Source organism: Penicillium oxalicum, chromosome II (assembly GCF_001723175.1).
Source record: "Penicillium oxalicum strain HP7-1 chromosome II, whole genome shotgun sequence".
Taxonomy (NCBI): Eukaryota; Fungi; Ascomycota; class Eurotiomycetes; order Eurotiales; family Aspergillaceae; genus Penicillium; species Penicillium oxalicum.
The window spans coordinates 395020-420762 of record NC_064651.1 but is presented as its reverse complement, the minus strand read 5'-3'; the positions used below and the strand labels follow the sequence as shown (position 1 = coordinate 420762).

General features: G+C 50.1%; 9 protein-coding genes across 9 annotated transcripts; 2 read left to right on the top strand and 7 right to left on the bottom strand.

Moving 5' to 3' along the window:
- Positions 1–353: 353 nt before the first annotated feature.
- POX_b02076 (uncharacterized protein) lies at positions 354–1586 on the bottom strand (the record flags this gene model as incomplete). Its single annotated transcript, XM_050110994.1, has 3 exons — positions 354–956; positions 1036–1325; positions 1475–1586. The coding sequence occupies 3 exons, from the start codon at positions 1584–1586 to the stop codon at positions 354–356; spliced, it is 1005 nt and encodes a 334-aa protein (XP_049971340.1).
- Positions 1587–2166: 580 nt separating this feature from the next.
- POX_b02075 (uncharacterized protein) lies at positions 2167–4456 on the bottom strand (the record flags this gene model as incomplete). Its single annotated transcript, XM_050110993.1, has 2 exons — positions 2167–4200; positions 4298–4456. The coding sequence occupies 2 exons, from the start codon at positions 4454–4456 to the stop codon at positions 2167–2169; spliced, it is 2193 nt and encodes a 730-aa protein (XP_049971339.1).
- Positions 4457–5426: 970 nt separating this feature from the next.
- On the bottom strand, positions 5427–7116 carry POX_b02074 (uncharacterized protein; the record flags this gene model as incomplete). The annotated part of the gene is made up of 2 exons (XM_050110992.1): positions 5427–6710; positions 6811–7116. 2 exons carry the CDS (start codon positions 7114–7116, stop codon positions 5427–5429), a joined length of 1590 nt encoding a protein of 529 aa, XP_049971338.1.
- Positions 7117–8822: 1706 nt separating this feature from the next.
- On the bottom strand, positions 8823–10306 carry POX_b02073 (uncharacterized protein; the record flags this gene model as incomplete). The annotated part of the gene is made up of 6 exons (XM_050110991.1): positions 8823–9111; positions 9195–9284; positions 9388–9767; positions 9834–9880; positions 9972–10037; positions 10144–10306. The coding sequence occupies 6 exons, from the start codon at positions 10304–10306 to the stop codon at positions 8823–8825; spliced, it is 1035 nt and encodes a 344-aa protein (XP_049971337.1).
- A 2053-nt stretch (positions 10307–12359) lies between these two features.
- POX_b02072 (uncharacterized protein) lies at positions 12360–13646 on the top strand (the record flags this gene model as incomplete). Its single annotated transcript, XM_050110990.1, has 1 exon — positions 12360–13646. The coding sequence occupies one exon, from the start codon at positions 12360–12362 to the stop codon at positions 13644–13646; it is 1287 nt and encodes a 428-aa protein (XP_049971336.1).
- Positions 13647–14136: 490 nt separating this feature from the next.
- Positions 14137–14484, bottom strand: POX_b02071 (uncharacterized protein; the record flags this gene model as incomplete). The annotated part of the gene is made up of 1 exon (XM_050110989.1): positions 14137–14484. One exon carries the CDS (start codon positions 14482–14484, stop codon positions 14137–14139), a length of 348 nt encoding a protein of 115 aa, XP_049971335.1.
- A 563-nt stretch (positions 14485–15047) lies between these two features.
- On the bottom strand, positions 15048–16007 carry POX_b02070 (uncharacterized protein; the record flags this gene model as incomplete). The annotated part of the gene is made up of 2 exons (XM_050110988.1): positions 15048–15444; positions 15505–16007. 2 exons carry the CDS (start codon positions 16005–16007, stop codon positions 15048–15050), a joined length of 900 nt encoding a protein of 299 aa, XP_049971334.1.
- Positions 16008–17291: 1284 nt separating this feature from the next.
- Positions 17292–17624, top strand: POX_b02069 (uncharacterized protein; the record flags this gene model as incomplete). Its single annotated transcript, XM_050110987.1, has 1 exon — positions 17292–17624. One exon carries the CDS (start codon positions 17292–17294, stop codon positions 17622–17624), a length of 333 nt encoding a protein of 110 aa, XP_049971333.1.
- Positions 17625–21547: 3923 nt separating this feature from the next.
- Positions 21548–25199, bottom strand: POX_b02068 (uncharacterized protein; the record flags this gene model as incomplete). The annotated part of the gene is made up of 3 exons (XM_050110986.1): positions 21548–22002; positions 22078–22579; positions 22674–25199. The coding sequence occupies 3 exons, from the start codon at positions 25197–25199 to the stop codon at positions 21548–21550; spliced, it is 3483 nt and encodes a 1160-aa protein (XP_049971332.1).
- Positions 25200–25743: the final 544 nt, after the last annotated feature.

Genomic DNA, 25743 nt, shown 5'->3' with positions numbered 1-25743 from the left:
AATATACGAATCTAATCGAGATTCAAAGTAAGCTGTTCTCGTTTAGAGCATGACCTTTCACCTGTGAACTTCTACCAAAGAACCATGGTATAACTGGTATTTATTGTATGTTTAGATTTCCTCCCCAATGAGCACAGCAGTAGATCCACCAATCAAGAGGTGATGGTGATATTCAGTGACTATTTGAGGAAACTTCCAAGACTCCAACAAGGCATTCAGACGAACTTTTGAATGCACACCCCGTCCTCCAACCAACCGTCTCAGTCCATCCTAACTCGACAACGTTCATTCTCCTCAGCCTAGGTTACCCTCTACACATGAGATGCCCGAGTCCATCCAAGCTCAAGCCCTCCTCACAAACCCTCCTTGAACCCTTTTCCAATAATCCTCTCGAGAAAATCAAATCCCTCCCGTTGCAACCACCACGTTTCCGAACCAACCTCCATCATCGCTGCGAACGTATGCTCCTCATTCGGAACCTCCGTCATCCCACACTGCACACCCGCACCACTCAGTCTCCTGAACAATTCCCGACTCAACTCAATCGGTACCATTGTATCCGCCTGCCCATGCACAATATACGTTGGTGGAAACCCACCCGTCGAGACATTTTGAACCGGATCAACCCTTTTAAATGTCGGATCGACCGTCTTCGACTGGGGGTAGATCGCAGATAAGACCGTCCCGGAGGCAATCTGCGTGAAAGCGAAGGCGTCGCGCGGTTTAGAGAAATCGGGACCCTTGGATGTACCGGACTCGGTTTGGCCTTCGAGGGAGACGGAGCTATCTGTGGGAATGGGCTTTTGGTCGTAGACTTGGTCGATAAAGGATTGAGATAGATTTTCAGGGAGTTTGGTTGCAATTTGGGGGAGGGGGGTGGTCCAGAATGGATGGGTGAAGTGGACTGCGCCGTACAGAGAGAGGATTGCTTTGACGGGTTTGGGGACATTGAATCCCTGTGTTGGTGTTAGTCTTGACCATTAGGGATTTCATTTTTTTTAATAAATAAAAATGAAGAAATAAAAAAGAACATACCAGTCCTAATGCAAGAGTTCCACCGGAAGATGTCCCGAAAGCAGCGACATTCTCCAGATCTACATGATACATTTCTTGACTCTTCAAAACGGCGTCCAAGTGCCCGTCGTAAATCCACGCCAATAGATCTCGAATATCTTGCATCGGCCCATTCAAAAGATCGACTCCCGGACACAGTCGATGATTGGGAACGACCACGATCCAGCCGCGCTCAAGACAGTCCTGGACCTGTGAGAGGGCCACCATGCGCGAGTGGCCGAGCATGAAGGCGCCGCCATGGATGTTGATTACTGGATTCTGCTAGTTAGCAAATACGATGTGTCTCCAAAAGATTGTCAATTCACACAGCTGGAATCTTGTCGAATACATGTAGTCTCTGAATTGAAAACTTCGATTTGACACCCCGGACGTGATACGCAACTCGGGAAAAGTAACTGACCAACTGGATATCGTTGTGGAGATTCCGACTTCGGCGGGAGGTAAATGTCGGTAGTAATTTGGCTACCCTCCGCTTCCTTGTACTGAACAGTGAGGGGGCTCTCCAACGACATCTTGGGAAAATGTATTGGTGGAAGAGTGTCACAGTAAAAATCTTGAGATTTCAGAGTCTCTGCTCAGTCAAGTTTGGAGGGGCAAGTCTTATGTAGTGTTTATCTTTTGGGGAGGGGGAAACGTCCGGCATTCGCACATGGAGGACGCGTCGGGCGGCTCGGCTTTTCCGAAATCATTCGGCGAGTGTCGTGTCGGAGAGAAGTGAAGAGAGTTGACGACGTTTAATCCTTTCTTTTACGTGTGAAAGCCGCTGTGTGCTAAGATTTACCAATGCCGTGAAACGAACATGAAATTCTCGACAGTGACACAATGATTTCTATGCTCATATCACTTCCATTGAAACCCCTAGGCAGTTAGACAATCGCCGGCAGAGGTAATTTACCCCCATATTGAGCTTCACCTCAATAGTAGACGAAGGGCCAACTGGGACTCTCATTTAGGCGTAAAGTGCAATTCAAGTGATCAATTAATTAAGAAAAAAAAGGAAAGAGGAAAGAAACGGCCCTTTCTACTCAAATCTTGGGAGAAGAGTCTAGAAGTGGAATCAAGTTCATAATGTAATTACTGGACATTAAGTATTCAAGCAAGCTTGACTAAATGGTTGACAATCTCGTTCAACGAGTCAGCCACACCTTTTGTCCACCTTGGATGGTGAATTCCAGATTCAGAGTCTTCCAAAGTAGCCAAGAGACTGGAGGTATGCTCTTTTACACCCACCAGGTCAGCCAGGTCTGCACGTAGCGTAGCGACTGCCGCTTGATAATTTGACAACATAACAGTCTCTCCCGACATCGAATCCGAGCCGAGAAGGGTCTGAATCCGGGTTCGTGCAGAAAACAAGTCAAGCTTGATGTTGAGCTCGGCAAGACTGTCCAGCACGAGAGCGACGAGCGAAGCAAGCGCGGGCAAATGCTCGCTTCGAAGTCTCTTCTTTGCATCGTGGAGGTGGCGTGCCTTCTTGGGCGTCAGAATCCCCGGCTCATCAAGATTGGTCAACTTGCCATTTAATATTTGGAAGTTGGCGCGATGGACGTTTTCCATTTCAGCGGCCTTTTTACCGAGATCGACCGCTGCAAGGTAAAGCTCGTTCTCTTCAGGAGAAGTCAGCCTCGGCCGTGCCAACTTGCCTATCCGATATTTCTCGAGGATGTTGCGAGTGGTCGGGTTGGTTAGATGTCCCACCGCCACGAGGCTGTCTGTGATATCCTGTCCACTGCAGAGATCGATCACAATGTCGCCTCCGGGGTGCTTCTGCATGAATGGACTGGCATCATATACGGCGCCGTTGGCGGCAAACCAGAACCCGGCTTCCTTGGAATTGTGCGTAATGAGCTGCGAAGTATAGATCTGGTTGGAACTAGGATCAAATTTCACTTCAGACTCGGTCTGATCGGATCTGTCGCGTTCCAGTCGTGCGTTCTCCAACTCCTGATCTGCCTCTTGCCACGGTTCGGCTCTGCGTCTGCGGCCCAGACCATTGATTGTCGTGCTCCGGCCAATTCGGAACGACACCGCGAGGAAGCCGAAGACTTTTCGTCGGTGGAAACCAAGCAAGCCATCGTTGCCAAAGTATGAGGATGTCACCGTCTGCCAGAGACGCTTCAAGTCTTCATCGTTGGACGCCTTCACGTATTGTGAGACCGAGACCTGTTTGACTGCCTCGAGGAACTGGCGCCAGTGAATCGGATACGATGCTCGAACGATTTGAGCTTCTTTTCCAATGCCCGTATTGTAGTCTGATCGCCCGGTGAACTCGTCCATCATGTGAAAGAAAGGATGTGCCGTTCCCGCCGCTCCCACAGCGCCTCGCACCCATGGAATACCCAAGTTGGCAACGGTCAACGTCCACAGGATGGGATTGATGTGGTCTTTGAACGACCGGTTTGCATTCAGTTTGGTAAGAATACGAGTGACCTGTTTGATCTGTTGATGTAGGTGGCGGAGTGTGGCTTTGAGGGAGTCCGAGTCTTTCGCCAAAACGCATCTTTGCGCTTGGATGATTTCATGCAAGATGGGTACTGTCTTGGCATTGATTTCGATCATGATGCCGACAAACGTGCGCTCTTCAATGGTTCCCACGGTGGGCACCAAGAGTTGTAGATTGTCCAAAGTCACTTCGCTGGGCGATGGCGCACCCGTGGATGTAAAATTGGCAACGACGCCATCGACATAGGTCAGAGCTGGCTTATCTCGTCCGAGCCGTTTACAGACCGTCGTCCATGGCTTCAAGAGCGAGGGCGGGAGAATATTGCTGTGGTCGTCGTATTTCAGAGTCAGTGGCTCGCTTCCCTGCATGCGAACAAAGACATGCGCCGTCATGCCGAGAATAGTTGCGGCCCGTTGGAGATAGATATCTGGCAAGGCTTTGGCAGAGGCATCTAGCACGGGCATCTGGGTTACGGCCTCACGGACGGTCTGATTTTGCACCAAACGAGGCAGGTCTACAGACAGCTGATCCCAGACGTGGTGAGAAGGCGGCAATGCGGTGATAGTCTTGAGAGGCGCAAAGCCAGCCTCTTTGGATAAGAAGCCCGCATTCTCATGTCCATTTTTGCGATTAGTCCGCTCGGCTTGCTCGATGACTCTTTCGCAAGGAGGTCGAGATTCTGGAGACTGATTCTTGGTGAGCATTCATTTTTTTTTTCACGAAGCGCAAAAGGCAGAAAAAACAACAAGGAAGCAAATGGCTGATCATTGCTGGTCAACTTACCGTTCTTGACTTGATTTGAACATAAAAGAGCAAAGACAAGAGAAGAAGAACCGGAATTTGATAAGATATTCTGAAATGTTGCCAGAGGTCACTGTTTGCCTCGAAGGTGGTGAAATTGCTCTCGATTCCAACACTCGAAGTCAACCTGGTGTTGAGCATGTTTGCATTGGTGAATGTAGAACCGCACAACCAGACTATAAAATCAGAAAAAAGCAGAGGCCTTCACTAAAGGATCATGGTAATGAATACGGAAATGAGACTCGAGGTATATGAGCTCTTATGAAGATCCGAGGTGAATATCAGAATTATCTAGTCCAAAAAGAAACATAAATACATTCTATAAGCTAATGACCTAGCTCAATAGACTTTTCTCACGCTGTTTCATCATCCCCTCAGCTGTACCCTCATCACCTCATTCTCCCGCATCTCGACGAGATTTTCATCTCGCACCAACCCGAGTCTTGCGTATACTTCATTTCATTTTTCAGCCCCCAAATACGAGTTCAGAGTTCATCCAGTGTGGGTCTCACAGGAAAAGGATAAACGGGGTTTTTTGGGCGATAAGGTAAATGGTTCATGACGTTACAGCGTGAATGTGGAAGCTGAAAGTAGTTTGGACCCAGTTGCTCGTCTGATGCACCAAAAGAGGTATTTCCTTCTCGGGGAAGGGGAAAGCCGGTATGCAGTGATCGACTGGCGAATATCCAAAAAGGCTTATGCGCTATCCTGCATGACCGCCAGGCTGAAATGAGCGCACATACGCGAGCTTGATGGTTCTTGGCGATCTTTGCATCATTGTGGCTTACCGTGCACGAGATGACCATTTTTAGCTTAGCTCACCTCAGGTTGTCTCGTATTTGACCGTCTTTCCTTATTGTTTTTTTCTTTTTTTTTTTTTTTTACAAAAAAAAAGATGATTTGCTCATCGTCTCAGATGATAAGATTTTTCGAGTATATGATTTATGATGTAAGATGCGCATTCAAGTAAAGGGCTTGATTATGGGAGATGCTCCTAGAGGAAAATCTCGCCTACTACATTATGCAACGTAGAATGGGGAAAGGCACAACAACAAAAAAACACAGACAAAAAAAAAAGAGCACAAACGCTATCCTTACGATCATCATGGCATTACATTTTGGCAAACTCAGCGCCAATTTGGTTCAGTATCGCTTCGTGATCCTCCCCGTAGGTCTCACCATGTCGCGTAATCACTTCCTGCACCCAGGGCCCACGAGGGTGGAAGGCAGCCTTGAAAGGCAGAGCCCTCATGACCAGACCGTAGCTGCAGGCAAGGGGATCCACCTCAACAGGCTCGCCAGTCTCCTCCGAAAGAGCCGGCTTGATGTCAAAGGACCAGAGAAGCTGGGCGACGACCAGCCAGATAGCGTTGCGAGCAAAATGTCGCCCGGGACACGTACGTCTGCCATAGCCAAACGCGGCAGCAGGGAGGGCCTTGAGTGTCTTTCCATCCGACTCGAGCCATCGATCGGGATTGAAATCATCTGGATTGGGTCCGTACACGGCCTCTTCTCTGTAAATCGTCCACACATTGGGCACGAGGACGGAGCCCTTGGGAATGGTGTATCCATTGTAGACGGCCTCTTCGCGATTTAAATGAGGTACACCCTCGGGACCTGCCGGACGCCAGCGGAAGATTTCTTCCACAATGGCCGCGATATACGGCAGATTCGGCCTGTCTTGCGGCGACGGAAGTCGTTCACGACCAACGACTGCATCCAACTCGCGACGAGCCTTGGCAACAAAGTGCTGATCTTGTGTGATACAAGCCACCACAAACCAGACCAGGCTGTCGGTTGTTCCGTCCAGCGCAGCATCGATCATTGTCCCTAGTTCGAACGCCAGTTCGTTCAGTGGCATGTCGTGGTGATCCTTTTCCACGCTCTTCTTGAGTTGCTTGGATATCGTCCACGCGTTCGACTGGATCCCTCGATCAAAGTTCTTGCCGCGTAGCTCATACTTGGTGTTGTAGTGATTCTCCGCCTTGGCCTTCCACGGTGCCAGGAATCCCGGAAGATTGTTCAGGACAGGGAACTGGTCCACGATGTGCGCGCCAACCTGGATGAATTCTGAAAATTCATCGTTGAGCTGGACGACCGTGCGGAGAACAGGGTCATTGGGGTCTCGCACTCGGAAGCCGTAGAGCAGCGTGTGAATGATGCTCGCAACGGCACGCTGAAACGGCGCCTGGACGTCCGTGCCGCCTTTGCCCTTGCCGGCACTCGCGAGGAGATCATGCATCAATTGACGCGATTCCATATCCTGGATGGGCAGATAGGCCGCTGCCGGGGTGGCATTCAACACCGAGACCTGGAGTCTCTGATGCTGCTTGAACTGCTCCGTGTAGTTCATCATCAGGATGTTGAGTCCCTTGAGAGCCAGTTCCGTGGCCAACTAGATTCCAGCGCATTCTCACAATCAGCGTCTCGTGTTGTCTTTTGTTTTTCTAGAGAGAGAGAGAGAGAGAGAGAAGAAAAAGAAGTCAAGATCTTACAAAAAGACGGGGTCTGTCTGAAAAAGTCGCGCCTCGTTTCGACAGCAGATCATGCGCGACTTCCGACGTTGAGAGAATAATCACCGGCTGGCCAAGCATGTTCAAGTGCACTATCGGACCATATTCCTGACTCCATTCTCGATACGTTCTCCAACCATGCGACTTGGGAGCTTGATGCACATTGCCAATTATCGGCAGCGGCTTTGGCCCTGGAGGCAGCGGCAACGACGAGGTCGACTTGCGCCTCATGACAACAAACAACACAGCCAACAGCGCCGAAACGGCCAACAGCGACGCGATAGCCATATTCGAGTCGGATTCAAAAAAAAAAAAAGTCTTCACCTCTACACAATCACCAGAAATTGGGAAATCACAAGACAATTGAATCAACAACACCTTTTCATCCGTGGATGAAGTTCAAACGTTTCAACCGTTTTTTTCCCTTCAAAATCACCGCCGCGCGGGAGCAGGACATGACCGTCTTGGCTGAAACTAAACTCTCTCCAGCTCTCGGGAGCAGCCGAAAAAAAAAGACAAGAAAGCACTTGGCGCCCAAGGCGTCAATCAGCCCCGTTTCTCCTCGTCGATCATCTGGGCATGTCCGGGAGGGGTTGGGAGATAGCTTGTCTCCAATGATATCGCCTGGAGGCGGGACATTCTCCCTGTCTCGAAGATCCTTGTCGTCACTAGAGATCTTCTGGCCCCCACGACGCAAGCCTTTTTGATCATCACTTCGGTTCGAGTTTGGGGGCCAAGCCTCTCGATCCGTCCCGGGGATTGGGTTCAGCTGCGTCAACCGCGTCGGTCGAGATGGTCCATTTTCTCGTGGTGACCAATGGCTGCTAGCGTGCAGACTCCATCCAGATAGGGTGGTTTGCTATGACCATATGACGAACTTCGGACTGTTCAGCGTTGACTGTGCTTTGTCAGCGCGATCGCTTTTACTACAGTACTAACTTTAAGTCCTATTGACTCCAAGTCCACTCCCCACTGTCTGTCCAGGCGTGTACCCATACATCTTCCAGTCACTTGATAGTTCAATACAAGTCTCACGAGAGAAAGTAAGAAAAAAAAAGTTAGAGATAAGTAGCGAATGCTCTGATTTGGAGAGGACAAGCAAACATTCTGGGACCATGTCTCACAATCCCGGTCCTTCTTTGCATGCGACTAAGGTCCTAACAGTAGTCACGCTATAATGTACAGCAGATGTAGACACTGCGAACGTGCGGTCGAGAACCACTAACGGATTTTTGTCTAGGGCGCCACGCAAAGTTCCCCCACTGTCTGAGCGCAGGAATGAACGATAACAGGAATGACACAAGAGGGGGGGATGATTACTGTGAGTGTGAGGTCCTCACCTTACATGGATGCATTTTGCATTGTAGACTTATTGGCCCCCTCTCGATGCCACATGAACATGACGCATAGTTGCCTCCCTATACGTGCATAGAGTATCAAGGGTTAGGCGACATCGAAGCAGTTCCCGCGGATTGCGCTGCTCCTGCGTCGCAAGGTCTGTTCCGTTAGAGAGAGGGAGAAGAGGAGAAGAGAGTAGTTGTCTTTTTTTTTTTTTTTAAAAAAAAATTGGAATAAAGAAAGTCGGTCGGATGGCTTCTCGAGCTCGGAAGAGGGAGAGTGCCCAGGGTCACTCATTTCGCTTAGACTAGCCCAGAATACTCGAACCTAGGAATAGGTGCTTGAGCAAGGCGCCGATCAGGTCCAACTTGTTAAGAAATCCAACGGCGACGGGCCATGCGGTGCGACCGCGCGGTGCATGTGCCTCTTTTCGCCTGCAGAGTCAGAAAACTGCCCGCCAAGGGTATCAGGCTCACATGAAACCAACCATGTCTGCAACGCTCGGACACAAAAGTATAACCGAGGGGGTGTGAATTCTAATCAAGTAACACTGGAAGGTATATATTGAAAGCAAAAAAATAAAAAAAAAAATAAAAGCGGAAAATAAGAAATATATTTCGAAGAAAAAAGGAAAGACCCCGGAGACAACGGGTAATTTACACAAATTCGTTAAATCGCAACCTCGGATCATCGGACAACTTCTCCATGCCGGCGCGCTCATCAAGCTCCACGTAGTAATGATTGGAGACGGTAATCCCAGTGGAGTTGGAGTTGGAATCCGAATCGGCGCTGTCGCGTACCTTGGATGTTGAATCTCTCGACTTGTGACTCACCAGGACAGACGAGAGGTTCAATTGTTTCCGAAGCGGGCCTGCATGGTGTGTCCAGAACATATGGAGAGCGGGTGTGCAGCTGACCATGATTACGATTGCACTCTCGATGATCCTATTGGGAAGAGAGAAGACTCCTGTTAGCGTTCGCTTCTTTCTGATTCACGTCATAGATGCAGATCAGCTGAGAGCACGTACGTGACAAGCAATGCGTTGGCAAAGTTGGTGGACGACTGGTGAGATTGCGCCGCTTGGAAATAAAGACCCAGGGCACTCGCACCAATGGCACTATCAAATATCAGCTTGTGTCTTTGCGTCTGCTTTTTAGAGCTCTTGGATGATCATTCTTCCAGCCACAGGTCCAGGGAGCGGAAATTCAATCGAAACTTACATCAAACCGGTGGTAAAGGCCAGACTCAGCCCGATTTTCCGACGCAGAGGCATCTTCAGGCCTACAATGACGGGAATTGGAAGAATAAAGACGATAACATCAATCGCCAACGAGATCGACCCCCGTGCAATAGTCGCATCCGTGAGGGCTGTTACGCAGGAGAAGAGGAACGGCGGTGTGGGCCGATGGAGATTCGGGCTGCATGAGATGCCCGCATACAACAGCGTAATGAGGCCACCGAGGGTTCCAAAGACGACGAGGAATTGACATGTCCAGCGAAGCCATCTCTTGATACCGAAGATGCGCATCAACATGAACAGCAGCGGTAATTTGGCACTGTAGATGGCACAGTTGCCGGAGGCGATGCCGACGGCGACGAGCTGAATAGGAGAATTCGGCGTTAGACAGAGCTATGCGAGAGTACAGAAAAGATGGAGAGACTGTACCCGTGTCAAATGTTCAATGGTGACGCTGTTGGGGTCGGAATTCAGCACTGGTGCGGATTCAGTCAGCACTCGGTATACCGAAACTTGGGACCCTCCAAATGGAGTACCAAGAGGAGAAATCACAGCAGAGAGACCTACCATTGATGAGAAGAGAAAAAGTGACTGTATTCCAGATCAGAAAGAGGAGTGCGACTACACTCAAGCCTGTATCCCATCAATTAACGGCTATCCTTGAATATTGTCCATTTTTTGTCGCTTGAGACTGGAGGAATTGAGAAATGGGGAGAGAGGTAAAGAGAGGGCAGCTTACAGTCATCCGCATGAAGTTTTCGGATATGGGTATAATGAGTCCAGAGTCGCAAGGTCACGATCAAAGCCGTGAGACCACAGAGACCTCCCGACAGACCCGCAAAGACATGAGGTCTCAATGCTGACGGCTGGACAATCGCTGCAATAGGATTTCCACCCTCCATCTTGGCTAGTGTGTTGTGAAAGAGAGTAAAACTCACTCTCGATCGTGGGAGAGTAGGTTGCAGAATGTCAAACAATTAAAACAAATGCCTTTGTTACTCTCAGTGGCCGACAGAATCATTGATAAAGCATACCCATTCGGACCCGACCACAGCAGCTTCCTGTTTGGTAAAACGGCTTATTGGCGGGGAATCAGGCGATGTGACTATGTGACTCCATGCAGATCTAATATTGTGGCTTACTTTTCATCTTCGACTTGAACAAAAATAAAAAGAGAATTAATTTTGTCAGCCTATCCCAGTCGAGGGCACGGCACGGATAGGACTCTTTTGACACTCGGCAGAAGCATCATCGATAAAGTACAGGAACGGACGAGACAGAGGCGGGGAAGAAGGTGGTGACCTCCGCCCTTTCATTGCAGGCGGCATCTTCATTGACGAGTCATTGCGATTCGAGAGCGCGATCATCAGGAATCAAATATAGAACACCTCGTTGAGACCAAATGGCCCGCATACCCTCGAAGCTTTCGGCCCCAATCCAAGTGGATCGTCAAGGTGGAAGAGATGCCACTGGCGCGATGCTGACTGCGAGTGACGCAGGTGGTCTCCTTTTCTTTTCTTTTTCTTTTTTTCTCTTAGATTTTATTCATTTCTTTCTCCTTTTGGTGCCATTGGATTGTGGTCAGGCCGAGTTTAGTAATCATGTAAAACAAGTGACCTGAAACCCGATGAAAAAACTGCATGCGCCACGAGCCGATTCTCTGCCATGCAAGGACAGCCCAACTATACAGAACTTGGCTCCTATATAGCCATGTCACCAGAGTACAGGGGTGAGTACTACAGAGCAAGTCCGTGAGCTGGCACGAACCGAGGCTGTACCGTGACATTCCCAAGGCCGCAGTTATCACCACGTTCCAATGTCCACGTAGAAACCCGTCATCTTGCTGCCAAAAGGCCTGTTGCAAGCTCTTCGTGGGAATGACAAATACCAAGTTCACGTTCACATTCACGTGCACATTCATGTACACCGACAGACTCGGCTTCCGACCGAAGATTCACCCCCAAATTCTACATTCAGTTACTCGGCAAGATGTCGAGAGGCTGACCATATCGCGAACCGGCCCCCACTTGACAAGGTGGAAGTGGGACGAACCGAGATGTGAAGGAAGATGTGGAGTGGGCGTTTGCGATACTTTTTGATTGGGAGCTACTGTGCAAGCCCGACCTTTTGCCACAGATTGGCCCCCAATTCGTGTACTCCTGCATGACTACATGGCTACACTTCAGTCAGGACCTGGAGATCACCTGTGGAACGGTAGTCCGACGGGACGTTTCATGACTGGACCGTCGACGCCCGATGCACGACGTAATTCTCGCTGGGGGGAGACGTGAAAAAGAACGTCATTTCAGCTTGTGGAATCACAGCACATCAAACGTCCACGACGAGAATGACTCAAGCCTCTGCGGTGGGGAAAATTGAAACCTTAGTGGTCCGCTTTCGGTTCTGAACCTCCCTAAGCTTTTTTGATCTCTGGGCTTTTTTTTTTTTTTTTTGACAGAGAGAGAGAGAAATAGTTCGATCTGAAATAGTGACTAAGCTCATTGAAAAGGTGACAGCCCCGGAGACTTTAATGCAATGTCGAGGACAGGGTTGTGAGGTAAATTAAAAAGACTATCTAGCAACCGACTCGACGAATCGGATTGACAACCAACACTTTCGTCTCTGAATCATTGTCTTTTCAGCCTGTCGCCAGCTCCGAGTAAGTGAGTAGGAGAAGACCAGTCAGTGGTCTTCTTGAACGCCATACTAGGTCCAATCGGGCAAATATCATTGAACCGGAAGGGTGGGTTCGCTAGTATATAAAGCTCATGGCAACCTCGGATAGAGAGTACTGATCTACACTTCTTTATACCCAATCTCGCTGATTCTTGGAGCAAGAGCAATCAAAACCGAAATAAAAAAAGAAGGTTCTGCCCAACAAGTTCATCTCTGTTGTCTACCATCTCGATTATTTTCGAGACCAGCATTAAATTCACAACTCTCCCAATTTCCAAAATGGCTCTTCTCAGCCAAACAACCACTCCAGCCGCCTGGTCGTGTGCATCCAATCGCCAATTTCCAACTCACCCGGAATACCAAGATATCAAGCCCATTGCCTGGGTTACGCGAACACAAACACCAACGAAGCCCATTCAGACCTCTTCCAAGGAGGTTTCCTCTTCAAGTACAACCACATATACCAGTGAAGCCACACGGCAACTCACGGCGTTATCCAAAGCCGTGGGACAAGATGAAAGTATTCGCCAAAAACTGCTCGAAGCCTTGGAATTTTCATTCGGAGACTGGGGTCAAGCCCCAGTGCCACAGCAGCTCAATCGATGCGGCTGGCTGTCCGACGTGAGCAACGACCATGCCCCATTCGAGTATTCAGTGGCCCTGTCTCAAAGGACAGGAGCATGCGAGCTTCGATTTCTGGTCGAATCCCAACCGGAGGAAAATACCATGAGCGCCCTGCAAGCCAGCACTTCCCAATTGACCGCAGACATTGCCACCAAGTACGGTCCCTCCAAGGTTTCGCTGGATCGATTCCACTTGATCAGCGACCTCTTCCTCCCGCCCAATGCTCAAGGTACACTCGCATCGTGGCATAGCTTCGCAACCTCCAAGACGTTGGAGAAGTGGAAAATCTACCTCGACCCGCAAGCCAACGGCAAACAGAACGCCTTCAAAATCACCCAGACCGCAATGGATCGTCTAGGTCTCGCCGCGTCCTGGAATCTCCTGGAACAAGTCATGCACGGCGGAGAAGACTACCCCGTCTACTTCTCACTGGGCCTGTCGCCCAACCCCGAAGAAGCCGAAGTCAAAGTATACGTCGCTCATCCGGGCGCCTCCGCCACCGCGATCGCCCAACGACACGCCAGAGCCGATCCCAGCACCAATATCCACGACATTGAGCAGTTCTACTCCACCATGGCGGGTGGTTCGCTGGGGCCGTACCGGGGAAAACCAGGCCTCTCCTGCTTCCACTTCAAAAACAAGGACCCTTCGCGTCCGGTGGCTCGTACCGTTCTTTATCCTATGGATAACTATGCGAGCAACGACGCGGAAGCACAAGCACGAATCGAGCAGTACATGGAAATCATTTCAGCGCCTCAAGTCTACAGGGATCGATACCGGAGTGCAATCAATGCTGTCAGGCGGAGACCTCTGAAAGATGGCCGAGGGATTCACAGCTGGGTCGGCATGAAGGACAAAGCCAACGGCGACCGGTCAAACACGTACTACCTATCGGCTGAGCTTTTCGGGTCTTTGGCCGACTCTGGAATAGCTATGAAATGATTGGAGAAACAAGTCATGTTTCAAGCGAGCTGTCTACTGCTGGACTTATAGCCCGGAGAAAGTTGACTGTAGTTGTTCCGAGCCGAGCGTGTTGCTTTCGTATTCCTCGACGGGGACTGATGAAGAAAGACCTTTTGAGTCTTGGTATTTAAATCATAATGAATATAGAATAATGAAGATATCCTGACTTGCAATTCAAGAGAATGACGAATTACACTTGCTTAAAAATGACCCCTACAATAGTCAGATTTATTCCTGCAAGATGATATTTTTGGGTCCTATATGTCCGAAGAAATAAGAAAAAGATATACGAGGAGAAATGCACAAATTTTGATAGCTGGAGAAAATTGCACCAAGGTCCTCGTGAGTGAGTCGGACGCAGTGAGAAATGGGGGAAAGTCGCCCTGGCGAAAAGAAGCTGTCCTCAGAGGGCTACAAGTGTTTATACATCACTCGCACTGTGTAGTTTCGCAACCCATCTCAGCGGTCATTACTGCAGCATTCCCGCTTTATCACAAGAGATGTAGCTTGCAGTATTGGCCGCAAGGTCGACCAACGCTTTCGTGTTGTATTCGACGACGGTGGCAGGTTGAGTAGCAATCACTTGGACTTCTGAATACATCAGAGTGCCGGCTGAGCTCAAGCATGGCCTGGGATTGCCTCCTCTAGAGAAAGGGCAGCCCGCTGACTTGCAAGAAGGGTCGGACAGAGTGAAACTGCGCCCGTAAAATCCCATGCCCATGACAACCTTACTGGGGTCAACCGTGTTTCTCCAAAGAAGGTCCATGGTCTGATTGATTTCAGTCAAGTTGGCACGGGCTGCAGAGTTAATTAGCATGTTGGCAATGCAAGATCAAATCATGGAGATTTCACCGTTCACCACACTGTCAAATAAGGATCGGTTGGATCCCTAAAGTCCATCACACTTAGTACTGAAGTCTCGACGACGATGTGAGTGGTAGGAAAGGCAAATAGCTCTGGTACCAGGTCCCGTGGAGGCCATAGGCCATCACATTGAACCAATCAACGATAGGCTCAATGGCTTTGATGTCAAAGTTTCGCATGTGCCAGTAAGACCAAGGAATAGCAATTGTTAACCCATAATTGTGGCCCCCAGAGCCGAGTGCGTTTCTCAGATTTCTCAGGAAGGAAACATAATTGACAAAGTCGACGGGCTTCCCCGAATGTCCAGGAGTGACGGGGTACTCCTAGTCGATATCCACACCATCAAAGCCATGTGTGGACATGAAGTTGACCAAGGGCTGGAAGAATGAATTTTGTGCACTCGAGGAGCCCGCTAGGTCTGAGAAAGTGCTCGCAATTGGCTGATCTAGATCGTTCATTAACCAGCCCCCAATCGAAATCCACAGCCTCAATCAATACAAATTTTAGCGACAACATTCACTTCGGATTTTGGTGGACACCCTGATGATCAGCAGCGCACCAAATATCATCGTGAGTACGGAATAGCGCAGTCAAAGAATGCAAATCCATCATCTGCAATGCGGTAATGGGGTAAAATTCTTCGAGGATAGTTTCAAGAGCCACATTGAGGTGTCCAGGGAAATCAGCCCCTGCAACGTCCGCGTCGACTGAGCCCGCCGAATTTGCCACAGACGGGCTGACCTCTCGCTGAGCGTTCACCGCAACAGCGAAAGGGATCTTTCGCCTTTGACTGCGGGGCGCAGAAGAAGGAAGTGGCGAGTTCAGAATCGATTCGAGAGAAGCAGGCGTCACCATGAGACACGCCGACGTGGCAAGCCCTTGAGGAAGCGAGGCGATCATATCGCCATAGAGTCTTGCAGCAAAATTTCAGCTTCATTTTCAAATCAAAAAGGGGGAAAAAGGTACTCTTTACCTGGCCACTTGGTCCGCGTCGACCCCATCAAGTGCAGGATCCTCGACCCACTGAAACTTGAGCAATTGAATTGCCCGATCGACTTTGTCAAGAGACCCTCGATGAGAGGAGAGTTGCTCCTCAAAAACCTCGTTCCAGCGCTTCTGAAGCTCATTCCATTCAAGATCGTGAGTTCCACCGTAAGGTGTTGTGCGAAACACTACGAACCCCCATTCACCCCATTCCTCGGGCACGGGGCTTCGATAGACGGCAGCTAGAGCCTTATAGAAGGGCGCAACCAATTCACGTCGCTGCTGCTTTACTTCTGCTGATTCGGTAGCTTCTACACGAGCTCGGTAGCGACGACTCATTTCCTGTAGAATTGAATGGAAACCATCTTCACCATGAGTTTCTTTCAGGCCGTCGATGAGGGCGGTGCGTTGAGAGTCGGGAAGTGCCTGGATTTCTGCACCACTGGCGTCGAGCAGACGCTCATAAGTCCAACCGGGAGGGTAGTAAGACATGATCAGACAGTTGAATAGAAAGTTGGTGTTGAAAGGAAAGAGAGAAAACGCGCGAGAGATGCCACGCTCAGGTTATTCCAAGTAACATGGCTTGAGCCACGTGACTGCCCATCCCGACGTGGTTATTTATGATGATTGTTCATCAAAGAGGGTTGGCTTTCTTAATTTGAAAACGAGAATCCATGCTTGGCAACAGAAGAGACGCTTTTCTGAGATTCTTGGACACTAAAACTGAAGAAAACTCTGTATACTTTGCGAGGAGTTCTTGAGGGAGCCACTGACCGGAATTGGTGTTGTCCAGCTACGACAGATTTACATTCGGGAGAGAGTTGTTTTCCGCATCAACCCTCCAGCCACATTGCCCAGTTGGCTGCCCCATGAGTAGAGAATTATATGGACATCTGCGAATACAGAGTGAGAATTCCATTTCTCCAAAGAGTCCCCTCAAACAAGAGCTACGAAGTACGCATGACCAAAATCCATACGATTTCTGCCGGTAAATGAGAGATCGGGTAGTCTTCCGTGTCAGTATGTGGTTGAATACGGTTGCTTATAGTAATCGGAGGGGCAATATCTCCGATGAGCTTTGATTTTTCTCATGATAGGATACGCAAATGCCCCAATCAATCGCGTGGTCACGCGAGAAGAACGACGAAGAAACAATCTCTTCCTGAAAAAATCGCGACTGCCCGAGTGCTAATGAGTAGAGAGTTAAAAACATTCAAGTTATGCAGGTATCTAGTTTGTACATGAAGCAGTCACCCACTAAGTTAGGTGCAATGGTCTCTTACCCCCATACCCTCACCGATACCACAACAGTTTGATCTTGTGAGCTTAAAGCTTAAGCAAAGACATACCACGGAAACTTGAACATCCGCTGAGCCTGCCCAGGGGAAGCAGCGAGTTCCACGTCGTATCTCTGTCACCATAACAGATCGAGTAAACGTAAGCCGTGTTTGCCATGACTCGGTCTTTTGTGTCGAAAATCCAAATCAAGGCCTCCCCCTGAAGTAGTTCCAGCCTACTTCAGGGCGGCTGATGACTCGCACTGTCATTCCATTCTCTTTGAAAACTTCGTGGAGTGACTCTCCACGATAGCGCACCGAGCAGCATGCAAGGGAACACCACCGGAAGGGTGAGCTGTCAAAGCTCACGTTCACCTCGCTCTCAAAATTTTCAATTTGGTTACAATCGAATCATCCGGTGGCCAGCACCGATGCTGCTTGTGAGTCGGCAGAGGAATACACCAATGGATATTTGACCTTGCTCTTCGCGGAATCGATCATGGCAAAAAGTCCCAAAGGAGAGAAAAAAAAAGAATGTTCGTCGAGTAGCAAATTGTTCACCAATTTGCGAAAAGTCACTCCTCAATCGCAAGGTTTCATCATGTTCACATTGTCCTCATCTCTCATACTGGTCGGAGATCAAGCTGCTCGAACCGACTCCGTCTCTGGACAAAGTCCTCTTCGTGCAGTCGGCTGCAGCAACGTTTCCTCATTTCTCACGTCTCGCATCATCATGATTGGTCATAAAGCCAAAGGCTCCAGGACCTTCATAGCGCCCAGCAATCCCATCGTCTATCCGGTAGACGAGCGGTTCACCGGTCACGTCTCATGAGAACCTTACCGGTAAGATCCCCTGGTACTGGAATATCCAGAGTCATTCCAACGACCAGCGCTGGAAGATGCGGAGGAAGAGGACGAAGCCCCGCGGGAAGAGTGTCGTGGGCAAGTGTAGCCGACGAGCACTGTTTTCTCTTGCACGGAATGGCCACGTTGACCATACGCGGTGCATGGGTCGATGGAATGTTGAAAGTAGATGCATTTGCAGACGGAGTAGCGCTCGACAACTTTGTAGCACATCTTGACGATACGATGGTGGGCGTCAGGGAGATTAAGGTCTGGCTCGTGAGGGACGATGGATTGGATGGGAGGTAGCTGAGCAAATTGTGGTGTATGAGTCAAGGAAGGTGGGCTGAGAGAGATGCTCAGTGTCTTGATATGGTTATAAAAGGGTCCGGTTCGGACAGATATCGTAGAGAGTAAATGACGATGTATGAGAATTCCAAGGGCGAGAATGCAGTTGAAAAGATCCAAGCAAATGATATATGAGCGCAGCGCCACTAGCGGTCTTGACGGTAATAATAAAGTCTGTCGAAAGGTTGATGAGCTAAGAATCTCGCTAGAACAAAAGATGAAAAGCAATGAAGTAGCACAAGAGAATCTGTCCAGAAAAGTTGTCGACAAGAACGCACTTTAAAGAGTGAAAGAATTGTATCCACAGCAGACAAGATCGAGACGGTCCTCATAAGAAAGGAGGATATATACACGCAGTGACTGTGCACCTGAGTAGGTAGCTGAACCTATTGGTCCACGCACGTACCTATTGATCTCCACAACATATTGGAGAAGGACGCGATATCCTGATAAGAGCCGCAATCCTGTCGTCGATCATGCATCTATTCCCCAAGGGACTTTCAACCCATGCGGACACTTGCACAAAAATCAAGGTCGCCAAGGCATTCTTCATCGCCCAGCCCTACGGCGGGCACCCACAAAATCGCTGAAGAAAAGCCGATGAAGGCTCCACTTCGGACAAGGCCGAGTGTTGAAGGTCTAGTTTCCACCCGCTCTCTTTCTCTCTCATTCGCGTACTACTAGCAATTGCGGAGAGTGGCGGATGACAGCTGAAGATGACTATGAGTCAACAGCTGGGGGGGGGGTCATCATTGAGTCTCAGCGATGATGGAAGTCTTGAGTGGTCTCCACTCCACGAGATTCAGGTAGTGCGTCATGCAGTCATGCATTGGGGGACCTTTGCGGGCCTGACTAACGAGTGTTGCCCATTAATGGGTAGCCGGGCATAACCCCAAAATAGGTGCCCTGGCCGGAGTTTGAATTGAAGAAAAGCTTCGACCTACAGGTAGCATAGATGGGGAATAGGTACCTGGCTGTGCTCAAAGGCCTAGGGTTAGTCTATACGGGAAGAATTGAGCACTAGCACAGGTGCCTCTCATTTGCTGTTAATCTATCAATTCCAACTGTGGACTGCGCAGGAGAAAAAGGGGTATCCGTTTTGGTCTAGCAATCGGGCTGAATGGGGTGTATTCGAGGACTCTGGCAGCTCGTACACCGTTGAAGAAGCACCCTGGTCAATCGCAATTTATCTGACACCAGCAAAGCTTGAATGGACCCGGGCAATCGAGAGAGTTTAGTTGACCAAAACCCATCATCTAAACCTATCCCAAAATCTGCAGAGCTGAATTGAATCATGTCAAGAACCGCTGGATGATCGTCCGACGTCATTTTTGGTAGGCAGCAGCGGCTAAACCTCAGAAGTAGCCTGCCTACAACCAGTACTACTAGTACCATGATCCTTGTGCCCATTTGTAATCATAACCATAGATGAACGAGGTGCTTAGGTACCACTTCCCCTACCTATTACCTAGTGAATTCTAAAGTACATTCACATGGCAGACTATCCAAGGCAACCCCCCAAAACAGAATGCGAAAATAATTACGCAATCTCAAATATCGCTCTCATCAAACTCTCCGGATTTGAAATGCCCTTTTGTTATGTTTTCTTTTTCTCTGCGGCTAAAGCAAGCCAGCCGTTCTTATGCAAGCCTCCGCTTCTTTCTTTCTCCCGGGGTTGGAGGCAGTAAGCCCGCAGAGACGGTGAAGACTGCCTTAGAATTAACACCCAAGCAAGCAAATAAGGTCAAAGTATTTGGCTGGATGAGTCGGTGTGGACCTGCAGCGCATTATACGCATCGTTGCAAATCACAACCCCAGCCTTGGATACAGACCCCCGTCACTCGGTGGAGTACCCTGCACCCGGCGCCTGGCGCCCCGACGCCCCAGAGCCACATGGTGCAAGGCTGAGAGAAAGGCAGACTTTGGATTGGAGTCCCAGACGGTCTAGTCTGGTGCAGTATACTGGCATTTGACCACAGCATTGAGGCCGTCATTGCTTGTTTTGAATCGGTCGGGCAAATTTAGTGCGCCATCTGGAAAGATGTGAATATGGAGAGATGTCGAAGGTCAACTCGGGGGGTAAATACATACACGACTGAGTGTGCTTTTCTACGGCATGTATTCTTTTCTACTCTAATAAAAATGCTCAGATTGAATGTCAGATAAAAAGGGGGGGGGGGGTTGTTCCATTGGGGCATGGATTGTGGACGATTTCCCATCCCGATCGCCGGGGGCGCAGGAATTCTTCCAGCTGCGCCTCATCTGGGGGCTCTTTCAGAGAGAGAGAGAGTTTATTCCGCCCGATTGGGTTCCAAAAGCACTGCAAAGTCGGTATCTGAAGATAAAAGCAATTCGACCGCTAGTCTGAGGCTGATAATCTTAAAATCCTTAACAATAATGTATAGTTAAGACGGTGAAACGCCAACCATGATACATGTTGATCGAATCGGACGAGAGACGTTATCTAATGCGCAATCCAGTCTACAGACCACGCCATGACCGAACCGTACAAGCGTCATGGAAACCTCCAGAACATAGCAAAAAGGCATCACGAGACGTCACTGGATCGCCATGTACTCCCATTCAATCAACAAAGTAGGCTGGGAATCAATTTTTCATCATCATATTAACCAAATCCCCTCCCTCACTATGCTATAGCAGATCCATTCCAGACTCACAATCATCTCCAATCTCCAGCCACTTGCGCTAGTAAGTCTGATGGTCGGAGCCGCATTTTCAGCTGCTTACAGTTCTAATGATAAAGAAGGCAGTAGTAAGCAGTGCACCGATCGAATTTGATTCCAGCTGCAGCACAATAACATCGTCCATACAATCCCCCTCTCCAAAGTATCGGCCTGCCTGCGTATGAGCGTCCAAAGTTGTAAACATTACTTACATACCTACCTGCGACCCCATTCGACGGCCCTGCACCGTCGCCTTTCTTGTAGCCGCATCTGCGACAACGTAGGGCTGAGGTTGTCAGGCTGAATCATTGGCCAATGCCTGGAGAAGTAAGATTCGTGGGATCAGGCGCCGCAGGTAGCTGAGGGTGTGAAACGAGCTTCAGCTGGCATTTTAGTCTTGTGCACTGCGCAGGCTAATGCGCTCATTTCAAATTGCATCGAGGATTATGCGGATTATGGAAATACCCATGGCACATTTTTGTAGATTGATCCATCTACTCCATGCCAGTTATTCTTCTTTTTTTGCTGACTGATTGTCCCCATATGAAGGTTGGGAGTTGTTAGATGTTAGAAGGTGCCTAGGTGACCGTGAGTGTTGATACTCTTCATGTGGCACAAGAACAAGGTCAAGACGTCACCGCCTTGGACGCAAATACATTCTGTACTCTCTGGCAGCCGTGGGTGAATTATCGTTTACTTATTTACATGTTGAGGGCACCCACATAAGAGACAGAAGGATAATCCAGAAACAGATAGGTAAAAATAGAGGCGGATGCAGAAAGAAAGAGCCAACGCCCAAAAAGTAATTGATACATGCTCCTAACCCCAAATCGCGCTTCAAAAATTGACCCAAGTGACCTTTCATATTTGAAATCAGCGCTCACACAAAACCCAAGGCACCAACGCTCAAACCACGTGCCAAGCCCAGTCGCAGCATACGGAGCACGTCCTCACCGCGAGTATCCTCGGGCAGACCAACTCGCCAGTCCCATCCCCGCGACGAATCGGTGCTCTCGTCGCCGGATCGTGGCACTAGAACGCCGGAATCCTTGGCCGAGTCTGACCCGAAGCCAGTTGCCGACCGAGTCCGGTTGGATTCGAGAATGTCGGAGCCTAAGATGGAGAACGTGGAGGCAGAGAGGGCGGAAACTGATTTCTTAAGAAGAGCGTGTGGTGAAGGGGGAGAGGCCGTGGCGCTAGTGGAATTGGCAGAGAGAAGAGTGGAACGGAAGCACTCCTCACATTGAGCGTATACTCGCGGAGTGACAGTCTCGAGATCCTCAATGGCCGACAAGATGGTAAATTGCTGAGAGACCGAAAGAATGGGCGAGGGTTCTAAATACATGGTTAGTGCGGGGGATCGAGTAAGCCTCGAGCGCCACAGAGACGTGGAGATGATGAAAAACTCACGGTTGACAAATACCAATGCCTCGCCTAGGAGTGCCATCAATCCGTCGACTTGTACGGCAGAGTCACGGTCTGGGTCGTACAGTCCGCCGTAGATGTTGTCGGCAGCACTGCTGATGACCGCAGCGAGAGCCTTGGCTGCGGCGCGACGACGGGCAAGAGGCTTGAATCGTGGCTGCTGACCTTCCTCTAGTCCCAGAGCCTCGTCCCGAATCTCGTAGAACCGACGGAGGGTGGCATAACCACTGAGGTAGAACTGGAGAATGCGAGCGGCTTCCTCGTTGACCGAGGCGATCGTCGACAGACACAGTTTTGGATCCTTCAGGAGAGATCTAAGCTGTTCATCCAAGTCGGCCGCGGCGGGATACGCCCGTGACTGTACCAGACTGAAGGAGATCAGCAATTCCACGACGGCCCGAACCTTGCGACGGTTGTGCGCACGGGCATAGCTCACAAGAGCTAGTCCGTAGTTCTCTGAAGTGTCGGTCGTTTGGTCACCAAAGCGCTAATGGAACAATTAGCAGGTGGTCGCACTCGTCGGAGACCCAATGCAACGAAGAGAGACAAGGGGGGTGGGGGATGAGACCAGAATGACCTACCTCGGCAATCTTTCGACCCTGTTCCTCCAAGCCCAGATCCGAGCAAAGAACGACCAACTTGTCAAGCTGGTCAATGTTGTCTAATGGCAATTTTTCCACAATCTCCGAGACTGCTTTCTTCATCATCGCCGAATCGTGCATTCGTGAGAGCACTTCGAGGGCAAGCTCCCAACCTTCGCGGGTAAGATTCTCATTCTCCACTGAACCACGTTCATATAATCCAAGCGCATAGTCCCGCAAGGCCTCCTCGCGGGTGAGTCCCAGGGGTGCAGCGGCGCTGCCTTGCCCATACGACAAAACCATGAGATCGTTCTCGTTCAGTCCGGTCACTTTTTGTGAGCCACCGTCCTGGAGCCAGCCACCAATTTCAGCGACCTCAGCAATAGCGGACGTAATGCAGAGAGACCACGTCTCGATGAGTCTCAAAACACCTTGCACGTTCCCTTCAAACACGGATGCCAGGCCGACTTCCAAGCTATTCAGGGTATTCACCCGGAAACTGGCATCGTCGGAGTGCTCGTTTGTCGCGCTGCCGAAGGCCAGATCCAAGCGCCGGAGGTAAGCATCGCGGATGTTGCGGTCCACGCCACGAGCTTGATTGCGAATCCCATACGAGCGTCGGAACTCTGGACTGGACGCGCTAGCACGGAACATGTTATCTTCATCCTCGCCATCCCACCATGCAGTCAGACAGATAGTAGCCTCAACCCAATCCTGCGACGTGTTCTTGATAGCTGCGGTGTCGCCAAGAACAATTCTGTACAGTGATCGCAAGCTCTGATAGATGGTCCAGGGCACACGACTCTCTGCCATACGAGCAGATTGCGTAAAGCTGACCTGGTTCTGATTCTGTGTTGGGCCTTGGCCGAAATCGCCCAATCCAAAATTGAGAGCCTGGAATCGATGATTCTGCAAGGGCAACTCGGCCTGGTCCCGTTCCTCGCCCTCGGCAAAGTCTTCCAGATCTTGAACGGCCAAAAGGACGTCCTTGCGGTAATCGATCCAATCCGCACCTGTGATATCCCAGTCATCATCTCGGAACCCGGGACAAGAGTCGAGAATTTCGAGGGCTCTGTTGACGCAGCGCTGGATATTTTGGAGCTGCATTCCGCGATATCCAGGCTGGGGTAAACCGTCCGCCAGAGCAGATCGAGCATAATTAAAGTCCGCGGAACGAAGAACATCGGCTGCCTCGGCAAATCGACCGCGTAGGACCGCGGCATTGACAATGTCCCAGAAATTCGACGAAGCAGTGGGATTGGGCTCCATGTGCCTCAGCGCTTGAAGATCTTTAGCGTGCGACGCGTGGTTCGCGTTCAGCCAATCAAGCAAGACCTGAGGAAGTGGAGTGGCTACGCTCGCACGCTGGATAGCCTTCACCATGCCGTTGGGGGCCAAGTGCGCGAGTGGATTCGAGTTGCTCGCAATCGGAGCGGAGCCACGGGAAGGATGATGGATTTCCAGCAGAAGTGAAGCCAAGAAGCTGGCTTTGACAAGCGCTGGAGCTTGCTCGCCTGGGCCGATACTAGTTCTCGCACCGTATGGTCTGGAGATGCTACTACGGTCTGCGTAGCCTTCCCACGAGCTGACGAGTCTACTGACAGCGTGGGCAAGAGTGGCATCAACGTCGACGTGTTGATTTTCCGGGTTGTTGAACACATCATACATACGGTATAGGGTCTCTTCTGTGCTGAAAATCATATCGCCGGGTTCGTCGACCGAGGCCAGGCGGGTTCTCGAGGCCATGCTCTGGATAATTGAGGGCATCGCGGACGCCTTTTTAGGCGACAACTTCGTCTTGCGCAATGGCGACTGATTCGCCCATTTTTCGTCAAGCTTTGGGCGCTTCGCATCGGTGGGATTGGAGTAGATTGGCTTGCGCGCCTGGCCTAGGCCAGCCGTGGGCGCGGAAAATGGGTTGCCGAAACTAGAATCCAGAAAACTCAGTCGGCTGGATGGTTCCCGCTTGTTGAGATCCAATTCATCCTCAGGATGATCCTCCTCTGTGGCCTCCTCGTAATCTTCTCCCAGCCCCTCTGCTTCGTGACCCAATTCTTCGCCCTCATCCTCGTATTCTCCGTCCTCCTCCATCTGAGACGAATTCAAGTCATCAGGTTGTTCAAAAGTGACGGATCTGCCGAAGGCGCCTCGGCCTGTAGATGTGCCACCAAGTCGGCCTTGAGATGGCGTAGGCGCAAGCGGTCGGGCTGGAGGCGCGCGGCTGGTTTTGGGAAGTGCAAATTCGGACCCAAACGATGAGCCGAAGATGCTGTCGCCCGTCTTGAAGCCACCCGACTTGGTGAACAGCGAATTGCTCGATTGGCCAAAGTCAATCTGGGAACGTGGCTCTAGCTGTGACGTGTCAAGCGCGTCGGATCGGTCGTGTCCATGCGGGAGGAACGAGTTTGTGCTTGATGGGGGAGGACCAGCCGGGGTAGTCGAAAGATTGCTCCAGAAGCTCTGGCCTTTGGATTTATCTGGAGTGGATGGAGACGACAATGTATCGTGATTGAATTTGAAGCTCATGATGGGCAATTTCGTGGGCGTATAGGTGTAAAAGGGAGCTCAATGGCGGCTTGTTAGGACCTTCAAAAGGATGACGGAGAGAAATATCTCTTGTCCGCTGCGACTGCGATTGTAGAACAACACCAGCAAGGGCAATTGGGCAGAAAGACGATAACCCAAAGCGCGAAGAAATTTCCTGAGTTTCAAGCAAATCGGTCAGTCAAGGCAACCTCCATCATCTGCAAGAAGCTCTTGTTCTTTATTTTTTTTTTTAGCCTCTTGCTTTGTCGCTCTCTTCCGACGCGCCTTGAAGAGCACACCCGCGGGATGCGCATCATGTGACTAAGCTCGATGGTATGTCACGTGAACCCAAGGTTGTCGAAGCTGGAATGAGGATGGTCAGATGGACACCTCAGGCCTCACAAGCCGCTCTGCCTTGACCAGAGCGTTTAGTGTCACACTTCTACAAGTTGGCCATACCGGAGATGATTCATGCTGGGGGTAACGCGGGCGTACCGCGCGAACGTTCAGATACATCGTTAATTTCAGGGCAGCATACCTTAGT